This window comes from Neoarius graeffei, chromosome 5 (genome assembly GCF_027579695.1).
Source record: "Neoarius graeffei isolate fNeoGra1 chromosome 5, fNeoGra1.pri, whole genome shotgun sequence".
Taxonomy (NCBI): domain Eukaryota; kingdom Metazoa; phylum Chordata; class Actinopteri; order Siluriformes; family Ariidae; genus Neoarius; species Neoarius graeffei.
In genome coordinates this window covers 33,793,342-33,818,614 of record NC_083573.1, presented here as the reverse complement: position 1 = coordinate 33,818,614, position 25,273 = coordinate 33,793,342, and the positions used below count along the sequence as shown (strand labels likewise).

At 42.7% G+C, this 25,273-nt stretch overlaps 3 protein-coding genes across 5 annotated transcripts in view; 1 reads left to right on the top strand and 2 right to left on the bottom strand.

Annotated features, from left to right (window-relative positions):
• LOC132886660 (uncharacterized) overlaps positions 1-25,273 on the bottom strand; it is a 252,235-nt gene that overhangs the window by 69,594 nt on the left and 157,368 nt on the right. The gene's annotated exons all lie outside the window — the stretch shown is intronic.
• LOC132886657 (uncharacterized) overlaps positions 1-25,273 on the bottom strand; it is a 157,460-nt gene that overhangs the window by 25,830 nt on the left and 106,357 nt on the right. Inside the window, exons 1-2 of one of the 3 annotated variants that reach the window (XM_060921589.1) lie at positions 20,498-20,551; positions 13,220-13,643 (exon numbers count right to left, since the gene is read on the bottom strand). The exons of 1 other annotated variant lie outside the window; for it this stretch is intronic. The gene's annotated coding sequence lies outside the window, so the exon portion shown is untranslated. Of the gene's footprint in view, positions 1-13,219; positions 14,187-20,497; positions 20,552-25,273 lie in introns of those variants that run through there. One more of the 3 variants, XM_060921590.1, reaches the window with a different exon arrangement.
• Positions 17,676-25,273, top strand: part of LOC132886658 (uncharacterized) — a 17,725-nt gene continuing 10,127 nt past the window's right edge. Inside the window, exon 1 of the mRNA XM_060921592.1 lies at positions 17,676-18,065. Coding sequence (XP_060777575.1) covers positions 17,876-18,065 — 190 coding nt within the window. The 5' untranslated portion in view covers positions 17,676-17,875. The remainder of the gene's footprint in view (positions 18,066-25,273) is intronic.

Here is a 25,273-nt window from a genome sequence, read left to right as displayed (position 1 = left end):
TAGAGTCACCAGTTAACCTAACCTGCATGTCTTTGGACTGTCAGGGAAACCGGAGCACCCGGAGGAAACCCACACGGACACGGGGAGAACATGCAAACTCCGCACAGAAAGGCCCTCGCCGGCCACAGGGCTCGAACCCAGAACCTTCTTGCTGTGAGGCGACAGCGCTAACCACTACACCACCGCGCTGCCCGTTTTCTGTCTTATCTGGATTATTTTTGCCGTTTGTTTTTGTCCCGTTTGTTTACCCTTGTGCCACGTCCTTTTCCCTGGATTAAATCTCTGTTTATTTGATTACTGTCTGTGTTCTGCTTGTGGATCCTTCTCACCACACCTCCATGACCCCTAACACCATGCTTCATCTCCTTTTGGGGACTTTACTTCCTACCATCAGTGGTAATAACCTCAACAGTAATAACCTCAAAAGGGATTAGCTGATTAGATAACTGCAGAAAACAGCAGGTGGATGGGCATACCTAATAAAGTGGCTGATGAGTGTTCTTTTTTTGTATTTTCTTTTTTTAACTTTTTTATTTCAGTTTTGTAGGCATTTAGTTTTTACAATTGCAGTCAAATGTCAATGGAAATACAAATATGTCTTTCTGGGCATTTTGTAATACACATATTTACATATATACATACAATCCGTATAGGCCAAATCACTCCAAGATCAAGTTGAATGCTACTACGTCCAGTGTGAAACTCTCATATGAATCACATTGTCCTTCAATTAAACTTGTTAGCATACAGGAAATATACAAAATGAGGTCAGTATAGAGTCTATAAGCCATCAGCATATACAAATAAATGTCTGCATATTCATGCATAACCATCTAACTCTGTCAAAAGAAAAAATCATAAATCGGGAGCCATTTGGTCAAAAAACACTCTGTTCTTAATGTTAATTTTGCAGTTATAAATTCCATATTATACACCTCTTTTACTCTTTGTTTCCATTGTGTTATGGTGGGGGGCTGTGGTTTTAACCAGGAGACTGTTATCATCTTCCTGGCAATTGAAAGAAGGACTCTTAATAATAATAACCTTATTTTCATCCTTTGTTATGTGGTGTGATTCCCAATGTAAAATAAACTGGTTTAAGTGGCAGATCTATGTTTAAACATTTTTATACCTTTTTTTACATTTTGCCAGTACTCTGATAGTTTTGGACAGTCCCAGAAGATGTGGGTATGGTCTCCTATCATGCCACAGCTCCTCCAACATTGATTAGATGTGTTATTGAATTTAGAAGTAAGAAAGGGAGTCCTAAAATATCGCATTTTAACTTTCCATTCAAATTCTTTCCCTGTAGGACTACTTGTTGTTCTGTGTCCTTCTTTACACGAATAGATCCAGTCTTCATCTATGATAATGGTATTCATCTCTAGTTCCCATTTCTCCTTGATGTCCAAACTATTGACCTCTGACTCCTTTTGCAATATTTTGTAAATGTATGATATGATCTTCTTTTTAATAGATCCCTTAATTATTAATATAAAAAAGTTCTCTATATTAGATGGTAAGGCCCTCAGTTTGTTCCACTCTTTATGTGTCTGTAAGTAGTGTCTAAGTTGTAGGTACCTGAAAAAGTCGCAGACTGGAAGATCATATTTGTTTTTAAGTTGTTCAAAGGACATTAAATCTCCTCCATCAAACAACTGACCCAGCACAATCAGACCTTTTTCTTCCCATTTCCTAAACCCTGTATCTAATTTAGATGGGAGAAAATCAATATTATGTGCAATCTTCATCACTCTTGATATTGATAAAGGGAGTCCTAACTTCTTTCTCACTTTTGACCATATTTTAAGAGTATTTCCTATCCAAATGTTATTGATTTTATTTATTCTCCATATATCTTGGTTTAGTTCGAGCCCCGTGGCCGGCGGGGGCCTTTCTGTGTGGAGTTTGCATGTTCTCCCCGTGTCCACGTGGGTTTCCTCCGGGTGTTCCGGTTTCCCCCACAGTCTAAAGACATGCAGGTTAGGTTAACTGGTGACTCTAAATTGACTGTAAGTGTGAGTGTGAATGGTTGTCTGTGTCTATGTGTCAGCCCTGTGATGACCTGGTGACTTATCCAGGGTGTACCCTGCCTTTCGCCCGTAGTCAGCTGGGATAGGCTCCAGCTTGCCTGCGACCCTGTAGAACAGGATAAAGCGGCTAGAGATAATGAGATGAGATGAGATATCTTGGTTTAAGAAAGGTGCTACGTCCAGGGGCATATCTGGGCAATTGCTCTGCTCCATTCCCACCCACATAGTATCCCCATCCTGGGTTATCCATGCTACCACTGATCTAAGTTGTACGATATATCTAAGTTTCACGATATATCGAATATACTCGATATATCGTGAAAATTCTGTGTGCGATACATAAAATTATTATATCGTAACTATCGAGTATTTTATGGTCATCTTCTGACTTGCGTTTGTTTCGTGTTTGTTTAAAACATTTCCCGGTGGGTTTTCTCCCTGTCCCTCAGGCAGTAACGTGAGAGGCTGCCTAAGGGTAAAGAAAACAATAACGTCACGCACTCGCCAACCAATCCCGGGCGACATCTCGGTGCTGAAAGGAACTTCCGGGAAGATTTTCTAGTTTCGGTTGTGTTGCCAGATTGGGCGGTTTCAAGTGCATTTTGGCGGGTTTTGAACATATTTTGAGCTGGAAAACGTTAGCAGTATCTGGCAACACTGCGAGCGGGAAGATTTCCTGGTTCCGGTTTACAGCGCTGACTCAGTTCGTGCGATCGCTGGTGTTGCATAGGCTACCGTGTAAGCTCTGTCAATTTCAGCGACAAATTACTTCCTAAAAGAACTAGTAAGGGGTCAGTCAACTGGCATTTTTCGGATATCGCGAGGAGGACGTGGAACAGCAAATGCCAGTTTGTAAAGTGTGCAAAAAAAAAAAAACCTGTCATCACGAAAGGCAGCAGCACTACAAATATGTTCCATCACCTGAAACTCACCCGGTACAGTATGAAGAGTCTCTTAAACTCCGAACTACTTGCCCACGAGCTAAAACCCCCACACCATCTAAACAAATGACCATAGCGGCCTCGTTCTCCAAAGCCGCCCCCCATATGAGAAACCGAGTCAGAGATGGAGAGCTATAACGGATGTAATCACTAACTTCATTGCCGAAGACATGATCCCAATTAGTATAGTGGAAAAACCAGGCTTCCAAAAATTACTAAACACACTCGATCCCAAACATGAGTTGCCTGGTCGCAGACATTTCACAGAGAAGGCAATACCGGAATTATACACATCTGAGAGGCAGAGCCAGAAAACATTCAGTTCAATAGTGTGCAAAGAGAAAAATTATGTTTTGCAGATCTCTCTCTTCTCTCCCTCAATCTCTCTCTCTATTGTGAATGTTCCAGTGGTTCTCAGTAGTCAGGTTAATAGCTTGGAGATCTCATCTCATTATCTCTAGCCGCTTTATCCTTCTACAGGGTCGCAGGCAAGCTGGAGCCTATCCCAGCTGACTACGGGCAAAAGGCGGGGTACACCCTGGACAAGTCGCCAGGTCATCACAGGGCTGACACATAGACACAGACAACCATTCACACTCACATTCACACCTACGGTCAATTTAGAGCAGGGGTGCCCAAATTGATCCATAAAGGGCCATGTGGCTGCAGGTTTTCATTCCAGCCATGCAGCAGCACCCTGATTTGGCTTATTCAATCAACTGACACACCCACCCTTTAATCAAGGGTGGGTGTGGCTGCAAGTATTTGACTGTGTGAAGACAGTTCAGTTGATTGACTGAGCCAAATCAGGTGTGCTGCTGCATGGCTGGAATGAAAACCTGTAGCCACATGGCCCTTTATGGATCAATTTGGGCACCCCTGATTTAGAGTCACCAGTTAACCTAACCTGCATGTCTTTGGACTGTGGGGGAAACCGGAGCACCCGGAGGAAACCCACGCGGACACGGGGAGAACATGCAAACTCCACACAGAAAGGCCCTCGCTGGCCACGGGGCTCGAACCCGGACCTTCTTGCTGTGAGGCGACAGCGCTAACCACTACACCACCGTGCCGCCGCTTGGAGATCTATTTTTTAAAAATAATTTAATGAAAGAGCACTTTTCTTATTTAGGCTAAATGTCTTTCTCAGTGTTGAGCTTGCACTTTATTGGTTTGAGCTCTGAGCGGCTCTGTATTGTGTTGCCCCTTTGTTGCAATTTTCAAGATTGTTTTTGCAGTTTGTGCCACATCTTTGTTGAATAAAAATAGTCTTATTTCAACTCAATTGTGATTAATCACCAACATGAACATTTAAATTGTGTTGTTGAAAACCACCTGTAAAGTTAACCAAGAATGTTATTTAATCTGCAGGGATTGTAGTGAAAACAGTAAAGAGTAAAAGTTAGATTTCATGGGGTCCTTTAGAGGAGATTTAAATATATCGAGATATATATCGTATATCGTGAAATGGAGAAAATGTATTGGGATATTCATTTTTTCCCATATCGCACAGCCCTAACCCAGACCCCCACTTTCGAATTTAACAGTTTTTTCAATCTAATCCTGGGTCTTTTATTTTGCCAAATAAATCTGGATAACCATTTATTGAGCATTTTGAATGTGGACATGGGGACCCCTATGGGCAAGGAATGGAACACAAATAGAAGCCTAGGTAGTATGTTCATTCTAAAGGTCTCCACTCTTCCCAATAAAGATAGAGGGAGGATTTCCCATTTTTTAAGGTCGTTCTTTATTTCGCACAATAGTTTACCATAGCCTTATACAAGTGCAATATATCAGAGGTAATTATAATTCCTATAGGTATCTAAATCCATGGCTGGGGAAGCGAAATTTATTATGTTCTACTAATTGTTGAGGCCACTCCCCAACTAACATCATTGCCTCGGATTTTGATTGGTTAATTTGATACCCTGAGAGTTCTCCAAATTCTTTTAAATTTCTAATTAGTGCAGGTACAGAAATTATTGGGTCACTGATATATGTTAATATGTCATCTGCGTACAATGATATTTTATGTTCTGTTTGACCTTCATCTATTATGCCTTTAATGGTTTTATTTTGCCTTATAGAAGCTGCCAAGGGCTCAGTATTTCTCATCTCATCTCATTATCTCTAGCCGCTTTATCCTGTTCTACAGGGTCGCAGGCGAACTGGAGCCTATCCCAGCTGACTACAGGCAAAAGGCGGGGTACACCCTGGACAAGTCGCCAGGTCATCACAGGGCTGACACATAGACACAGACAACCATTCACACTCACATTCACACCTACGGTCAATTTAGAGTCACCACTTAACATAACCTGCATGTCTTTGGACTGTGGGGAAACCGGAGCACCCGGAGGAAACCCACGCGGACACGGGGAGAACATGCAAACTCCGCACAGAAAGGCCCTCGCCGGCCACGGGGCTCGAACCCGGACCTTCTTGCTGTGAGGCAACAGCACTAACCACTACACCACCGTGCCGCCCGGCTCAATATTTATTGCAGATAACAATGGACTGAGGCAATCTCCTTGTCTAACCCCTCTTTTCAACTAGAAAAATTCAGAGCAACAGCCGTTCACTCTCAAAAATGACTTTGGATTTGTATATATTACCGTTACCCATTGACTCTAAATTGACCGTAGGTGTGAATGTGAGTGTGAATGGTTGTCTGTGTCTATGTGTCAGCCCTGTGATGACCTGGCGACTTGTCCAGGGTGTACCCCGCCTTTCGCCCGTAGTCAGCTGGGATAGGCTCCAGCTTGCCTGCGACCCTGTAGAAGGATAAAGCGGCTAGAGATAATGAGATGAGATGAGACCGTTACCCATTCAACAAACCTCGGATAGAATCCCAACATGGCCAGGGTTCTATGGAGGAAGTGCCAGTTCACAGTGTCAAATGCCTTCTGTGCATCAAAACTTATCAACATAGAATGCTGTTTTTTTTTTCCTGGCACTTATGACATTTAGTGTCCTCCTTATGTTGTTACTTCCCTGTCTGTTGGGAATAAACCCTGTCTGGTCTGGGTTTTGCCACTCCCCTTTTTTTACCAAATGAGGAACTATACACTTGACCAGGGCCGCTGACAGCTTTGGCTGGGCCCGGGAAAAAACCTCACACACATTGTGATCCTGTGAAGTAATCCCCAATTTCACTGAATCTTTCCCCCCTGTACTGCAACGGAAGCGGTTACTGTTATTTTGTATCTTTTAACCGAACGCCATTAAATGTATTCCGTTACGCCCCAAGCCTGCATGCAACAGCCTCCGCAATGCCTTCCTAAACTCGTGGACAGTCTACTATAATCACGCGATTGGGGTGCTCTTGAAGGAGCAGCGATGGACGGGGGATTTCGGGCAGGGCTGGGGGCGAACATAGTATACTGTGCGTGCGTACTGTCCAGTGTGAAAAGCAGAGAACAACACACCGCTCGAGAAACGGCGGGATATGATTGCGGGCTAATGTGAATATTCTTAGCTTCAATCAGATATATGAAACACAATGTTATTAAGCCGTTGTGGTTATGAAATGATTCAATGCCCTGTGCGTTTGATATGGTGTTCAGTGTGACTTGCTCTCCCCTCGTTTGTAACATGAATTGCGTGCCGCGCGTGCCTTGGTTGGGGTTACTTTACGGGGCTGCCCCACTGCCTTTGCTAGTACCTGCTGCATCATCCAAATCTTTTTTAAAATATTTATGCAGTGAGCCCCTGAGTCTCTTGGTTTCTTCCTCTCTTTTTCTCTTTTCTTTTCTTTTCTGTGCTCCTGACTTGTGCATGTTGGCAAATGGCACGCACACTGATTGTCGAAGCGCTATGATCGAACGATGTCATTTTTTCCCCTTAATCAAAGAGTCAGACCAAACCATTTTTGCATTAGGGGTGGTAGGGGGTTCTTGATGCCTTTTTCAAAGACAATAAAGGCAAAAGATCTAGAAATCATTTATTGAATGCAAATATAGCACATTTCTCCCCCAAATCAACACATTTGAAATGAAATAAAATAATCGCAACTTCATGAGAGCCCAGTTCTGGGCCCTCCTCATTCCTGGGCCCGGGACAACATACCCATTTGTCCCCCCCTGTCGGCGGGCCTGCACTTGACCCACCTTAGTTTTTTATGTTCTGGTTCAGGCAAGTGGGTTTCCTGTAGCAAAGCAATTGAGCATTTAAGTTTCTTTAACTGATCATATATTTTCTTCCCTTTAATTGGATGGTTTAGTCCACGGACATTATATGTAACTATTGTCAGATCATTCATATGACCTTCATAAAAGTAATATGAAACTTTTTTATTTTAGTTTTGAGGTGTAGTTGAATGCCCTTCTTAAACATGTGAAATACAACCCCGATCCCAAAAAAGTTGGGACAAAGTACAAATTGTAAATAAAAACAGAATGCAATGATGTGGAAGTTTCAAAATTCCATATTTTATTCAGCATAGAACATAGATGACATATCAAATGTTTAAACTGAGAAAATGTATCATTTAAAGAGAAAAATTAGGTGATTTTAAATTCCATGACAACAACACATCTCAAAAAAGTTGGGACAAGGCCATGTTTACCACTGTGAGACATCCCCTTTTCTCTTTACAACAGTCTGTAAACGTCTGGGGACTGGGGAGACAAGTTGCTCAAGTTTAGGGATAGGAATGTTAACCCATTCTTGTCTAATGTAGGATTCTAGCTGTTCAACTGTCTTAGGTCTTTTTTGTCGTATCTTCTGTTTTATGATGTGCCAAATGTTTTCTATGGGTGAAAGATCTGGACTGCAGGCTGGCCAGTTCAGTACCCGGACCCTTCTTCTACGAAGCCATGATGCTGTAATTGATGCAGTATGTGGTTTGGCATTGTCATGTTGGAAAATGCAAGGTCTTCCCTGAAAGAGACGTCGTCTGGATGGGAGCATATGTTGCTCTAGAACCTGGATATACCTTTCAGCACTGATGGTGTCTTTCCAGATGTGAAAGCTGCCCATGCCACATGCACTAATGCAACTCCATACCATCAGAGATGCAGGCTTCTGAACTGAGCGCTGATAACAACTTGGGTCATCCTTCTCCTCTTTAGTCTGAATGACACGGCGTCCCTGATTTCCATAAAGAACTTCAAATTTTGATTCGTCTGACCACAGAACAGATTTCCACTTTGCCACAGTCCATTTTAAATGAGCCTTGGCCCAGAGAAGACGTCTGCGCTTCTGGATCATGTTTAGATACGGCTTCTTCTTTGAACTATAGAGTTTAGCTGGCAACGGCGGATGACACGATGAATTGTGTTCACAGATAATGTTCTCTGGAAATATTCCTGAGCCCATTTTGTGATTTCCAATACAGAAGCATGCCGGTATGTGATGCAGTGCCGTCTAAGGGCCCGAAGATCACGGGCACCCAGTATGGTTTTCCGGCCTTGACCCTTACTCACAGAGATTCTTCCAGATTCTCTGAATCTTTTGATGATATTATGCACTATAGATGATGATATGTTCAAACTCTTTGCAATTTTACACTGTGGAACTCCTTTCTGATATTGCGCCACTATTTGTCGGCGCAGAATTATGGGGATTGGTGATCCTCTTCCCATCTCTACTTCTGAGAGCCGCTGCCACTCCAAGATGCTCTTTTTATACCCAGTCATGTTAATGACCTATTGCCAGTTGACCTAATGAGTTGCAATTTGGTCCTCCAACTGTTCCTTTTTTGTACCTTTAACTTTTCCAATATCAGTTTTTGAGATTTGTAAATTATTGCATTCCGTTTTTATTTACAATTTGTACTTTGTCCCAACTTTTTTGGAATCGGGGTTGTACAACAGATGACTGCACATATGATCTGAGATAAGGAAAAGAATTCTCAAGAACTAATAAACTTGAACAGACTTCCAATAATACAACCCCGATTCCAAAAAAGTTGGGACAAAGTACAAATTGTAAATAAAAACGGAATGCAATAATTTACAAATCTCAAAAACTGATATTGTATTCACAATAGAACATAGACAACATATCAAATGTCGAAAGTGAGACATTCGGTCAATTGGCAGTGTTGTGCAAGTTCACACTTTTTTTGAACTAGTTCAAGTTCAGTTCAAACATGTTAAAAGTGAACTGTTCACGTTCATAGTTCACAGTTTTAATTCTGAACTAGTTCAAAGTTCAGTTCATTTTATTTTTAGGCGGGATATGAAAATAAAGACTAAAATCATATGCTACATTCTAGCTCAAAACTACTCACATATTACACTACGTTCAGACTGCAACCTGAAACGACCCATATCCGATTTGTTGTGAAATCCGATTTTTTTGTTAGGCCGTTCATATTACCAATTATATGAGACTTGTATGCGATCTCCAATATGAACGGAAAACGACCCAAAAGTGTCCCGCATGCGCAAATTGACACTTAATACGCACATCTACGTAATACGTAAACCAAAAAAAAGCGCACTCTTCAAGTTTAATGATTTCTTTTTGTTTGTTTGTTTGTTTAATTATCTGGTTAGTGTTAAAGTGTGAGGTCTCGTGTGTGTTTTTGTTTCTGAACTGAAATGAAAACGTGTAGCCTGGTAACGAGGGTTGACTCCTAAATGTCTCTCTAATTTCTATATAAGTGCACTACATGTTACTAGGAAGTAATGGATTTTTAAACTCTATATAGTGCACTCGAGCTTCAGTAGGCAGTCATATGGGATACGGCCGCTGTATTACCAAACTCTTAATTCAGGCTTAATAATTTGCACATATTTATTTCGTCATATTAATAAACTTTTTCTACATTTTTATAAATATTTATTTAGATTGTTTATAGCCAGCTGAATTCTGCAACTTCTCTCAGCGCTGGCTCAAGGTGCATAAACACCAGTGCAGTTTGCTATGGAGATGTGGCGAGACCTGGCGATGTGGTTTTTGTGGCGGCACCGGAACTCGCACAATAATCTGATTAACAGCAGACTAATGAGACCGAAGGTGTCAAATTACTGGAAATTTCCAGAACAATCTTATAATCTTGTAATACAGGATGGTTTAAGTTATAAATCAGTTATAGAAACTGTTTTATTTAATCAGGCTAACAGATAAACATCCAGGTCCCTACCAAATCCACCATTAGCTTGATCAATTCTATAAAAGTCTATTTAAATTCTGAAAACTGTACAAATGTTGTTGTTTTCCACCAAAGAGGCGGGATTAGCCAACGCAGAATAGTGACGTTTGTCTCTTGTTGATGACGTGTAGGTGGCATGAATGCGACCTGTCTGGTCAGACTGCAGCCACATGTGAAAATATCGGAAATGCATCGGATTTAGGACCACATATCCAAGCGGCCTGGGTCGCATGTGAAAAAATCGGATCTGTGTCGTTCAGATTGTCAATAACAAATTGGATACAGGTCACATATGGGCAAAAAAATCAGATATGGGTCGTTTCAGGGTGCAGTCTGAACGTAGTCTTATAGATATTATATTCTATCTCACAAAATGGAAGTTATTGTACATGCTATATATGGAAAAAGGACAAAATATTTTGATTTATTCACTGACTCAACCACTGCACCAATAATCAGTTTATCTACCTGCTGCTGGGAGACAGTGGTACTCTTGAAGGCTGCAGGCAGTGTGACTTGGATTTTGGGATTTTGGCAGGGGATCTTCTTGCCCTTTCCCTTCTGATCCTCGAGGACTTGCATATATGCTTTGAAACTGGACAGATGCTTCAAACTCAATGTGTCGTTTCAAATTTGAGAACGACGTTGTCGATGTTCTTACTTGTTTTTTCAGAGCAGGTGGACAGAGCTTACACAGAAAGGTAAGGTTTTTACCATCTGAGTCTTTGTGTGAAATTGTGTAAAATTGCTGTAAATAACCATGAGGAGAATCCGTCTCATCTGTGTTCTCCGTGCCGCTACTTGAACTTCCACTGGCCATGTTGCTGTGAGTGTGCGCCGGCTGTGGTGTGCGCGCTGTCTGCTGCCTGTAGCTAGGGAACGCTGGGTTACGCCTACTCTGCTCTGCTGCATCAGGGGTAACGTAGTATGGAGCCAAATCATAGAGCCATCCACTATCTCCGGCTTTACACTACGTTATCCATGATGCATTGCACACACGCGGCACCTCAGGGCAGTGAGTGAAAACAACATCAGACTGACAGTGAAGTAGTAGAACGTAAAATATTTTGCAAGTAGACGTGCCACTCGATTCATCAGGTTTCATGTTTCGTTCATCTTCATGTTTGTCGTTCATGTCGCATAATTTGAACGAATTCACGTTCAAGTTCTTTCATTACAAAGTTGTTGCGTTCAGTTCAAAGTTCATGGAAAAACGAGCGTGTTCAGTGAACGCGTTCTTTTGAACGCGTTCATGTACAACACTGTCAATTGGCAATAGGTCATTAACATGACTGGGTATAAAAAGAGCATCTTGGAGTGGCAGCGGCTCTCAGAAGTAAAGATGGGAAGAGGATCACCAATCCCCCTAATTCTGCGCCGACAAACAGTGGAGCAATATCAGAAAGGAGTTCGACAGTGTAAAATTGCAAAGAGTTTGAACATATCATCTACAGTGCATAATATCATCAAAAGATTCAGAGAATCTGGAAGAATCTCTGTGCGTAAGGGTCAAGGCCAGAAAACCATACTGGGTGCCCGTGATCTTCGGGCCCTTAGACGGCACTGAATCACATACAGGCATGCTTCTGTATTGGAAATCACAAAATGGGCTCAGGAATATTTCTAAAGAACATTATCTGTGAACACAATTCACCGTGCCATCCGCCGTTGCCAGCTAAAACTCTATAGTTCAAAGAAGAAGCCATATCTAAACATGATCCAGAAGCGCAGACGTCTTCTCTGGGCCAAGGCTCATTTAAAATGGACTGTGGCAAAGTGGAAAACTGTTCTGTGGTCAGATGAATCAAAATTTGAAGTTCTTTATGGAAATCAGGGATGCCGGGTCATTCGGACTAAAGAGGACAAGGACGACCCAAGTTGTCATCAGCGCTCAGTTCAGAAGCCTGCATCTCTGATAGTATGGGGTTGCATTAGTGCGTGTGGCATGGGCAGCTTACACATCTGGAAAGACACCATCAATGCTGAAAGGTATATCCAGGTTCTAGAGCAACATATGCTCCCATCCAGATGGCGTCTCTTTCAGGGAAGACCTTGCATTTTCCAACATGACAATGCCAAACCACATACTGCATCAATTACAGCATCATGGCTGCGTAGAAGAAGGGTCCGGGTACTGAACTGGCCAGCCTGCAGTCCAGATCTTTCACCCATAGAAAACATTTGGCGCATCATAAAACAGAAGATACGACAAAAAAAGACCTAAGACAGTTGAGCAACTAGAATCCTACATTAGACAAGAATGAGTTCACATTCCTATCCCTAAACTTGAGCAACTTGTCTCCTCGGTCCGCAGACATTTACAGACTGTTGTAAAGAGAAAAGGGATGTCTCACAGTGGTAAACATGGCCTTGTCCCAACTTTTTTGAGATGTGGTGTTGTCATGAAATTTAAAATCACCTGATTTTTCTCTTTAAATGATACATTTTCTCATTTTAAACATTTGATATGTCATCTATATTCTATTCTGAATAAAATATGGAATTTTGAAACTGGCGGCATAGTGGTGTAGTGGTTAGTGCTGTCGCCTCACAGCAAGAAGGTCTGGGTTCGAGCCCCATGACCGGCGAGGGCCTTTATGTGCAGAGTTTGCACGTTCTCCCCATGTCCACGTGGGTTTCCTCGGGGTGCTCCGGTTTCCCCCACAGTCCAAAGACATGCAGGTTAGGTTAACTGGTGACTCTAAATTGACCGTAGGTGTGACTGTGAGTGTGAATGGTTGTCTATGTGTCAGCCCTGTGATGACCTGGCGACTTGTCCAGGGTGTACCCTGCCTTTCGCCCGTAGTCAGCTGGGATAGGCTCCAGCTTGCCTGCGACCCTGTAGAAGGATAAAGCGGCTTGAGATAATGAGATGAGATGAGTCACACGGAGTGTGACTGCAACTACCTAACAGAAGGTCGCTTGTATAGAGTTGCTTGGGTAAAAAAAAGGAAAGGAAAGAAAAATGGGGAAAAAGACAAGTATCCTACTTCTCCATTTGAAGGGAAAAGCCCTCTTATTCTTTCACAAATACATTAACCAACCAAATATAATATCTGCTTATGAAGACAAGGCCATCCGAGCCTAGAAGGTAAGCCTAACTCCCAACCAACAACTTAAAATGTTATCATTTTACTTACATCCACTGATTATTTGGTGTTCATTTTTCACCTTGAATGAGAACCTGCAAGTCCGCGTCTGTCATTGTTGATGCGCCTGATGCGTTTGTGACTTGCATCGTGTCCCACTGGCTGCGCAGCAGCTCTCTCTGTAGATTTTCCCGTTCCTCTACCTTGACATGGATTCCCATCTCTTTAAGGACCGGGCCCGCATCTGCAAGGGTTGTGAAAGTCTTAACACCAGATTCTAGATTAATTCTCAATTGAGCCGGGAACGGCGACTGGGCTTTCACTTTCCTCTCTCGAAGTTGTTTTATGACTTCCCATACCTGTCTGCATTTTCTTTTGGACATCTGACGTGTAGTCCTGGTCAAAATAAATCCGCTGGCCTTGGTGTATTATCTCTCATAACTTCCAGGCTTGTTGGAGTACCTTTTCCTTAACTCTGTAATCGGAGAATCAGACAATGATGGATCTCGGTGATGCAGAGTCAGCAGGTTTCATCGTCAGCGAGCGGTGTGCTCTTTCTATACACAAGTCCTTATCATCTGGTAGACTGAGCAGGCCGCGCATCAAGCGGGTTATGTAGTCAATCATATTATCCTTTTCTTCCCCTTCTTTAATCTGTGCAAATCCCATATATGTGCAAATTATTCCTTCTTGCTCTGGATTCTAAATCCTCGCACCTGGCAGATAACTTTGCTTCTCTGTGAAGTAGGTAGCGAATGGCTCTGGCTTGCCTTGGTGTGTTATCCTCCATGTCGCTCACTCTTTGTTCGACCTCCGCTAGTTGTTGTTCAAGTTTAGTTGTACGTTCCAGAACATCCTTCAGGGTGGATTCTACTCTGGATAAAGTAGTTTTTGTATCTTGAGAAGCCTCAGCGTGCTCTTTCCGTAAATTTTTAAGCTCTGTGAGCACCACTGTCAGGTTGCTGTTGGTCTGTGTGTCGGCCATGTTGCTCGAAGTATCCACGGCTTCTCGTTTATCATCTCTTTTGGTCATTTTACCTTTTTTATCCATATCTTTTCTTAGCGCGGACATTGCGGTCCCTACTTTCACCAGCTTGCAACAACTGAAGGGAGATTAAGCGACGTTTTGATTGGTTTATGAGGGGTTCTTCCTACAGCAGGTGAATCAAGCTGTTTCCTCTGTCATGGCGCCACCTGAAGTCCTCTTTTTTTTTTGTGTATTTTCAATACATTTAATTTTACTGGAAGAAATTTCCAAATAAAAATTACTCACACTGCCTCCATCTGATGTTTGTGTTGTTGCATTTTGATGAAATTACACTTCGGTATAGCCAAGTAATTCCAACAAAAGGTAATTGTTGATTAGCATATCACAGTATTAATTAAAATTCATAAAGCTCTAAATGAAGGATGTGTATTATTTGCTGTAGCTGTGCTAAATAGCAATCTCTGGGTTGTTACTGTGAAATTCCAATTATACCATTATCAAACATGTAGCCTAAATTGTCCTGCTTCACTGCTGGTTCTAAAGTATATGACAGCGCAATGATTTAGAAATGTTTCTAATCTTTATGTGACAGGACCAGTGGTGTAATGGTTAGCACTGTCGCCTCACAGCAAGAAGGTCCTGGGTTCGAGCCCAGCGGCTGACAGGGGCCTTTCTGTGTGGAGTCTGCATGTTCTCCCCATGTCTGCATGGGTTTCCTCTGGGTGCTCTGGTTTCCCCCACAGTCCAAAGACATGCAGGTTAGGTTAACTGGTGACTCTAAATTGACCGTAGGTGTGAATGTGAGTGTGAATGGTTGTCTGTGTCTATGTGTCAGCCCTGTGATGACCTGGTGACTTGTCCAGGGTGTACCCCGCCTCTCGCCCGTAGTCAGCTGGGATAGGCTCCAGCTTGCCTGCGACCCTGTAGAACAAAGCGGCTTGAGATAATGAAAATGAGATGAGAATTTTGAAACTTCCACATCATTGCATTCCGTTTTTATTTACAATTTGTACTTTGTCCCAACTTTTTTAGAATCGGGGTTGTCGAACTAACTGAACGAATATTTAGTTTAGCTCTTCAAAAACAGAGAGTTGTGACAATTTTCTCAGAGAGTCACACAGAGTGTGACTGCAACTACCTAACAGCAGGTTGCTTGTATAGAGTTGCTTGGGTAAAAAAAAAGGAAAGGAAAGAAAAAAGGGGAAAGACAAGTATCCTACTTCTCCATCTGAAGGGGAAAGCCCTCTTATTCTTTCAGAAACCAATCAAATATAATAGATTTTCCCTTCCTCATCCTGTTCAGGGTCGCCAGATCATCGCAGGGCTGACACACAGACAATCATTCACACCTACGGTCAATTAAGAGTCACCAATTAGCCTAACCTGCTTGTCTTTGGGGGAAACCGGAGCAAACCCATGCGGACAACATACAAACTCCACACTGAAGTGTTTGCCGGCCACGGGGCTCGAACCCAGAACCTTCTTGCTGTGAGGCAACAGCGCTAACCACTACACCACTATGCCGCCCATAATAATAATAAGTTCAATTTATATAGCGCCTTTCACAAACCCAAGGATGCTTTACACAGGAGTTAACCCCCCCCAAAAAAAAAGACGCACACCCCCCCCAAAAAAACTAGGAAGAGTCAGGCACGTGCACACGTAGGGCTTTAGGGGTGGCTGAGCCCTTGCCCTTTTTGCCTCGAATTAAATGTTGCCCTTTTAAAATAATAATAATAATAATAATAATAATAATAATAATACAGTCCTGTTAGAAGTTTAAAACAACGGCAGTACAAAAACTCCACGGCAATCTACCAGTTTTCTTGTAATCCGGGCTGGCTGCGCGCGCTGAGCTGCCGCTTCTCTGTCCATTGCTGCTCCGCTCGAGCGCGGCCAGAGAGAGGGCGCGTGCGGACTGAGTGAGGGCGCGCAGACAGAGAGAGGGGGCGCGCGGACAGAGAGAGGGCGCACGCGGACTGAGCGAGGGGGCGCGCGGACTGAGTGAGAGGGGGCGCGCGGACTGAGCGAGGAGGCGCGCGGACTGAGTGAGAGAGGGCGCGCGGACTGAGCGAGAGAGGGCGCGCGGACTGAGCGAGAGAGGGGGCGCGCGGACTGAGAGAGGGCGCGCGCGGATTGAGAGAGGGGGCGCGCGGACTGAGTGAGAGAGGGGGCGCGGACAGAGAGAGAGAGAGAGAGAGGGGGCGCGCGGACTGAGTGAGAGGGGGCGCGGACAGAGAGAGAGAGAGTGGGGGCGCGCGGACTGAGAGAGGGCGCGCGCGGATTGAGAGAGGGGGCGCGCGGACTGAGTGAGAGAGGGGGCGCGCGGACTGAGAGAGGGCGCGCGCGGATTGAGAGAGGGGGCGCGCGGCCAGAGAGAGAGAGAGGGCGCGCGCGGACTGAGTGAGAGGGAAGAAGCCGCTGCGCGCGCTGCCACTAATATGATAACAGAGGAGACGGACAGTGAGGCAGCTTGGACATGTGAGTTATGGTCTAACAGTTCGCCCTTTCAAACTGTATGCACATCACATCTGGGCGTTTGTAGGGCTACTGTGCGAGTAATTTAAGTCTCTGTAGTTTAATAATCTGCTTGTTAACTGACGTGACCTGACCTGTTACTGTTCACAATCGATTGCCTCGGCCGTGCTTCGGTCTACATGCAAGTATCAGATATCGTCGGGAAGTTTACATTCTCCTCTTGTGTATATATAACTAGTTGTCGACCTCTTCCACAACGTGCTCAAATCAAATGTGGGTTATGTTTCAGAAAAAAACAATGTTATGTGTCAGTTTCTATTTTTGCTGGACGTCGGAGTACGGCACATCGAGCAGCACAGAGAAGTTTGCATGGTACAGGAAATCGAGTATAAAATACAAAATAAAATGCCGCTGACTGATTTTTATCATTTTGTCCATTAGGCTATTTACTTATTTGTTCAAAGTTCAGGTTTCACTGTTCAATGTTAAATCTTTAACAATAAAAAAGCCTAATAATGCACCAGTGTTTTATTGCTTTGCATGTCTTCCAAGCCTATGATAATGTGAGTGACAATTTTGCAGACACAAAAGAAATGGCAATTGCATATCACTTTCACCAACACAGGACACAGCTAAGTACTTACCTTCCTATTAGTACGTTAATTTTAATTCTACATTTCCATATTTTGGAAAGGACCGGGGGAAAATAATCATGCACTTGCTGCCCTTTTTCTGACTTTGAGCCCCTGCCCCTCTATAATCCTGTGCACGTCCCTGGAAAGAGTATAGTGTGAGGTAAAGAGGAAAGTTTTCAAGTTAGCTTTGAAGGAAGAGAAAGTGGAACAGGGACGAAGAGATTGTGGGAACGAGTTCCAAAGTTTAGGAGCACCAACACTGAATGATCTGCCAGCCATAGATGCCAGTTTAATTAAAACGTGGGACAGGCAGAAGTCCACAGACAGAAGATGTGAGGGAGCGGGAGGGACAGGACAAAAGCTCACAGGGCGAAACCATGAAGAGCTTTATAAGTTAAAAGCAAGATTTTGTATTTAATCCGATAAATAACTGGCAACCAGTGCAGTTGCTGTAAAACAGGAGTGACGTGAGCAGTGCGCTTGGTGAGTGTGAGGACCCGATTACTCGCTTCTTTTCCTTTACTTGTATTTAAAAGAAACGCGTTGTGCAATAGTCATGTGACCGTGGACAAAAAGAGCGGGGTAGGGGATTGGCCGTTGGGAATAATGGTGTTTCGTGATTGGTCGGAAGCGCAGGCCAGTCGTTTAGTATGCGCTCATACTCGACACGAGTGTGCGCGCGCCTGCTTATTTATTCGCACGGTTGGAGGTGGTTTTCGGCTCGAGTCCCAGAGTGATAGACCGAAGAGACCGAAGAGGATGCTTGAGCTCGCTCAGTGCGCCTGGTGGGTGAACTGTAAGTATCTGTAAGAAACATTAATTTCCTGTTCTAACCCTCAAACCATGTTTTATAAATAATTCATAAATCTATATGCAAACTATCTGCAATGGGTTTGTCCTTTTTAGTGGGGATTTTGGGGCGGAATTGGTTTTAAATGGTGGAGTATTTATCACTGATGAACTTATGGAGAGCTGGAGAGAGAGAGAGAGAGCGCGCACGTTGTCATACTGCAGGAAATGAAAAGGGGTGAACTTTATTGAGCTCCCCCTGTATGTGCATTACACCTGGAGACTGTAAAGGCTTTATGATAACTTTTCTTTGTGCATTTTTAGACTGCCATAGCTGATGTTTCTTTTCTGCAGTTATTATGACTGTTTGTTTGTTTTTATATTTTATTTGAGAAGCTACTCTCAGTGGGGTGGCACGGTGGTGTAGTGGTTAGCACGGTCGCCTCACAGCAAGAAGGTTCTGGGTTTGAGCCCAGTGGCTGGCGAGGGCCTTTCTGTATGGAGTTTGCATGTTCTCCCCATGTCTGTGTGGGTTTCCTCCAGGTGCTCCGGTTTCCCCCAAAGACATGCAGGTTAGGCTAACTGGTGGCTCTAAACAGGGGCGTAGCCATCATTTTAGAAGTGAGGGAGACAAATTGTTCAGAGGTTTATTGAGTGATTTATCATCCTCTTGCATTCAGTTGCACCTCTCCTTAGCAGTTAAAGAACCACAAACAGCACAGCACCAGGGAACCGACTTTAGTTCTTTAAAATGATATACTATCAAAATCTAAAGTCAAAATCTATAAATCTATAAAGTAAAATTTATAAATAGAATTAAGAATAGTAGTAGTGACGTAGCTAGTTACAGTTAGGTCCATGTATATTTGGACACTGACACACTTTTTTTTTTTTTTTTTTACCTGTTTACTGAAACATATTCAAGTTATAGTTATATAATGGACATAAAGTCCAGACTTTCAGCTTTCATTTGAGGGCATCCACATTAACCCTTTGATGCAAAACATGGGTCAAAAGTGACCCGGCTGAGTTTTTATCTTCTATATCTTTGCAATAAATTAATTCCATCATTCAGTATTCAAAGTATTCCTCAATTAACTTGTTTTTGATCATCATACATCCTTATTTTATTTTTCCTTTCTTACTTTTTGAATAAAAACCCTTTTTGTATCACTACCCTTCTAATGCACAACATGGGTCAAAAACGACCTGCATTCATTTTCCAGGTTATTTCATGTATGGCTGAGTGTTTCTATGATATACTTTTGAAATAAATTCATTTTGTCATTTACTTTTCCAAATATGCAGTAAATATCTTGTTTTTGTTTAGCACAAATCATCATTTTTATTTTTCCTTTCTTAAGTTATGAACAAGCACAGCTTTTGTAATTCTACATCAAGTTTACACACATGGGTCAGAAACGACCCGCATGCATTTACTCCAGCGTTTGGTGGGAATTGTGCATTGTGCTTGTGTCAGACATTTCACAGCTCAGCACAGCGCCCTTTGCCCATCTAATGCATGTAAGTAATGTTTTTCAATTGTTCTAACATTACCTTAGAAAAAAATTGATTATGTTTAGGTTACCTTGAGAGTGAGTAGATTGTCAGAAAGTTGCAAGTAATTACTATTAGCTGCCTAGGTTTTAGCTAATTTTATTGTAGTTGGCTTAGCTAACTACATAGTTAATAAATAAATAACTGGCCCCATTCACTGCTAAAGTAATTACTTGAAACAAATTATTATTATAGTATTAAGACATTTAATTTTAAATCACACTTGGATGACCCATGTGTAGTAATATTAAAAGTATTTTTGTTCATAAAGTAGGAAAGAAAAAATTAAATTAATGATTTGTGGTAATTAAAAACAAGATATTTAAATAATACTTGGAATATTCAATCATAAAATAAATTGATTTCAAAAGATAGAGCAAAGAAAAACTCAGTCAGCATGAAATAACCTGGAAAATGAATGCGGGTCATTTTTGACCCATGTTGTGCATTAGAAGGGGTGTGCATATGTTTTGCATCAAAGGGTTAAAATTGGATGAAGGGTTTAGGAGTTTCAGCTCCTTAACATGTGCCACCCTGTTTTTAAAGGGACCAAAAGTAATTGGACAGTTGACTCAAAGGCTGTTTCATGGGCAGGTGTGGGAAATTCCTTCATTATGTCATTCCCAATTAAGCAAATAAAAGGCCTGGAGTTGATTTGAGGTGTGGTGCTTGCATTTGGAAGATTTTGCTGTGAAGAAAACATGTGGTCAAAGGAGCTCTCCATGCAGGTGAAACAAGCCATCCTTAAGCTGCGAAAACAGAAAAAACCCATCCGAGAAATTGCTACAATATTAGGAGTGGCAAAATCTACAGTTTGGTACATCCTGAGAAAGAAAGAAAGCACTGGTGAACTCATCAATGCAAAAAGGCCTGGATACTCACAGAAGACAACAGTAGTGGATGATTGCAGAATAATTTCCATGGTGAAAAGAAACCCCTTCACAACAGCCAACCAAATGAACAACACTCTCCAGGAGGTAGGCGTATCAATATCCAAATCTACCATAAAGAGAAGACTGCATGAAAGTAAATACAGAGGGTTCACTGCATGGTGCAAGCCACTCATAAGCCTCAAGAATAAAAAGGCTAGATTGGACTTTGCTAAAAAACATCTAAAAAAGCCAGCACAGTTCTGGAAGAACATTCTTTGGACAGATTAATCCAAGATCAACCTGTACCAGAATGATGGAAAGAAAAAAGTATGGCAAAGGCGTGGTACAGCTCATGATCCAAAGCATACCACATCATCTGTAAAGCATGGCGGAGGCAGTGTGATGGCTTGGGCATGCATGGCTGCCAGTGGCACTGGGTCACTAGTGTTTACTGATGTGACACAGGACAGAAGCAGCCGGATGAATTCTGAGGTATTCAGAGACATACTGTGTGCTCAAATCCAGCCAAACTGATTGGTTGGCATTTCATAATACAGATGGACAATGACCCAGATTTTTCTGACTTTGTGGCTAATATGAAGTCTCGCGCTTAATAGTTTATGCGCATGCATCCTTGCTTCTTCTATTGTTGTGATGTCTCCGATGGGACCGTCTTACAGCGCACCTAGAGGTGTGGCATGTGTATTGCATCGTTTTCAGCAAGCGTTGCGTTGCCATATGTACCTGATAGTTTACTGATCCGTTGCCCATGTGGACGCGATATATATATATATTTTTTTTTTTAAATCTCGTTCCCGTTGTCGTGTGGATGTAGTCTAAGGTGGAGTTTACATTAGACCGTATCAGCAGATCATCAGATTAACGTTTTTAAAACGATTAGCATGCACACCGCAACACCAATACACGGATACACTCGGCTCCGCAGGCATCCTGCACTCCAAATCACTCCGCCCTGAACAGCGAGTGCCCTCTGGAGGGTGCGCACTCCGGCCCTGCGCAGCTCACACAGCGCGCGAGTGAAGTGCACGAGCAGTGATTCGGGACTGAGCCGCTGTGTGTGTGATCTCAGTGCATATTGGGCATGCGCGTCACTTACCAAGTGGAAGGATGGCAAGCCTAAAGACAATCATAACTACACAATGGGCAGTATTTGCATCAGTATTTGCAGTATTTTCATACTTTTATACTCTTTAACAAAAGGTGATACAAGGCGGAAGTCCGCGACGTTTTTCAGCAGTCGCGTCACATGACCAACGCCAGCGAATCAGGAAGGTGGATGTTACAGTGACGTTGTCCAATGACGATGCCAGCTAGAGCTCAGCACAGCGTATCCGCGTATTCTCAATGTTTACACAGCACCGGACCAGACACGATCTGGATTGAATACGTGGACCCTGGCGGATTCCCGTTTCCCGGCGTTTCCAGGCGTTTTAATGTAAACGGACAGTGCATCCGCGAAGAAAATGAAACAGATACGGTCTAATGTAAACTTGGCCTCAGGCTTCTGTCTTGTCTAATGTGTACATCACAGTCTAAGAAGGCTAGATTATTCCCATTGACGTCCTCCCGAGTGAAATTGATGTTGATATCCACTGCATTTGATGTGCTTAGAGAAGGCTTCCACTTCATGGGGTTCCATTGATCACCTTAACGGGCAATCCATTGATCACCCTAATGACTCTCAAAGCTGTTCACATACAGCCCCCAGTGACCCACACCAACAGGATGACTCAACAACACCTTAGATGAGCTTTTCATCCATGAGAGGATTTATCCTGATACTCCCTACTAGTCAGACAGAACTGAAGAAGCCTTTCAGATGAGAGGTGAAACGTCTTCAAGAATCTTCAAGCAAGTCCAGTTGCTGTCTTTTACCACCCACAGTTACCATGACCTGGATGACTGAGAATCTTCACAGACATATTACTTGGATTTTTTTTTTCATGTACAAAAACAGATGAGTAGTTTATACAAAGAATAATCTGGTGTGATCTACATAAATTAATTACGCAAAAAGTTGCCTCAATTTTTTAAAAGTAGATCTGTCACTTTATTTTTATCAGTGTAACTGCCTGGTGAGCACTAGGACCGGGGACTGCCTGGGAGGGACTTTGATTACCTGAAGGACTGTATAGTATTTATTTGTGTATTTATTCATTACTCTGGAAAGTGTGCATGGGTTGTTGTCCGAACATCTGGACTGGTGCGCCAACTAATTCCTGTGACTCAGTTTGTCCAGATAGCTGGTTTCTTTTATTCTCCTTTTATTGACCAACCAAACTGAGTTGATACTTCAAGGATTATTAAATAAAGTGTAATGGAAATTTCTAATAAACACTTCAGAACACTTAGCAGTTGTCTTTTCAGTTATTTATTATAGTAGATCATATAACAGATATATAAAATAAGAAAGGAAAGAGAAGAATAGAAGACACCACTTCTGATGATGCCGAGAGTACGCGCACTCTGAGTTGTGTTTTAGTGGCTGTTATCTATTATACTCTAAAGGCATTCACTTACTGCTTGCATCTTCACATGATTGGCTCAAGATTTTCTATGAAGCTTTGTTAAAGCGTGCACCTGGCGTGCTCTGGTATGTGCAGGCGGATGCATAGTTATGGAGAACTCAGGCACCCTGCTTATCACCAAGGCCACAGAAAGGCGATTACAACATGGGAATAGAATAGTTACATCTTTCTCAGTAACTAAGCCACTTTAGCTCAATATCCAGAAACACAGAGAATAATAATGTTCGTCCATTAAATTTCCCTCACATAAAGTTTGTGTTTTATTTATTGTGTTTTCTCTCTGGAAGAAAGGGCTCCCCTTTGGTCTGAGAATAACCCAAGGGGTGGTGTAGTCAGCCATAGTTAATAGAGGGAGATGGTTAGGAAGGCTGGCAGACTTCAAAGGACCGGCCTTTTGTTTCGATTCTTATGTTGAACTGCACCATCACGTGACCACGACCGTGCACACCAGCCAAACAAACATATAGGACGACAGTGAATTTAGGTGGTGTTTACATTAGACCGTATCTGTCTCGTTTTCATCGCGGATGCACTGTCCGTTCACATTAAAACGCCGGGAAACGGGAATCCGCCAGGGCCCACGTATTCAACCCAGTTCGTATCTGATCCGGTGCTGTGTAAACATTGAGGATACGAGGAAACGCATTGCTGAGCTCTAGCTGACGTCGTCATTGGACAACGTCACTGTGACATCCACCTTCCTGATTCGCTGGCGTTGGGATCACACACACAGCGGCTCAGTCCCGAATCACTGTTCATGCGCTTCACTCGCGCGCTCTGTGAGCTGCGCAGGGCCGGAGTGCGCACCCTCCAGAGGGCACTCGCTGTTCAGGGCGGAGTGATTTGGAGCGCAGGAGGAAGCGCTGAGCCGCACTGACGTTTATTTACACATTTCAACTTATTTACCTGCTTCAGGCGCTTAAACTCAGTGAGAACATGAACATCACAGCCAGGTGTGTCCCGAATCACTGCTCGTGCGCTTCACTCACGCGCTCTGTGAGCTGCGCAGGGCCGGAGTGCGCACCCTCCAGAGGGCACTCGCTGTTCAGGGCGGAGTGATTTGGAGCGCAGGAGGAAGCGCTGAGCCGCACTGATGTTTATTTACACATTTCAACCTCCTTCAGGCGCTTGAACTCAGTGAGAACATGAACATCACAGCCAGGTGTGTTTATCTGCTGGAGAAGGTGTTCGCTTGCCATCCTTCCACTTGCAAGTGGTGAGTGACTTGCACATGCCCGATATGCACTGGGATCATGTGACGTGCGGTCTAATGTAAATACCACCTTAGAGACGATTTTGAGTTAAAACTCGTTATTTTAGAAGTGAAAGAAAGCTTAAAAACAAATTTAATACTATGGATAAGATGAGTAAAAATCATTTAAAATAAGTCTTAATTATTGTAAAAAACGCCGTCAATTTACCTATTTTCTAACCATCATCGTTTTACGATATGGCAATCAAAACCAAATACTGAAGGCTTATCAAAAAAAAAATCTTTGCCCCAGATTTCCTGGTTGTTATTTCTTTAAGAAGAATAGTAATAAAAGCCAGAATCTTTCAAATCAAGCGATCTGAGAAATAGGGACAATTTGGCATCTCATAGCAGTGAGCTTCAACAGTTCGAAACTGAGTATAAGTCAAAAAATACTAAAATTGTAAAAAACATCTGAGATTTTTTTTTTTACTTCGATTTCAAGAGATAAAATATTGATACTCAATGTTTTGGGACCTTTTATTATCCCAGTAGCTTTTAAAGTACGTACAGCGTTATTCAATTTGTGCTCATAATATTTTCAGTGAGCTTCACGCTACTTTACTCTTGTTGCGAAATGTAAACAAACACAGAAGCGAAGCACAAGTAAGACAGTATGGGCTGCGCATTATTGTCTTTATCATTACTCGTAGTTAACTGAACATCAAGGAAATCTTGTTCAAATATTAGTAACTATAATTGAAAACTGTTATCACAAAGAGAATTTGTAAAAGGAAATATCAGTATCTGAGTAAGCGGCCAATCGAGCAATGAACTGGCCGCAGCATCGCGCACGTATGCAAACTTTAATAACTAAAATATTCCGATGCCTTTGGGATACAGTCTCCAACATGCTAATATACGATTGTATCTGTTTGCTATAAGTTCTGAATTCATCTATTTTGGTTTATTTATCCAGTTTAGTCAGTTGATTGTCCTTCTGACCGAGTAGACTTCTTCGTAATGCGATGGTTTTTCGCGTTTT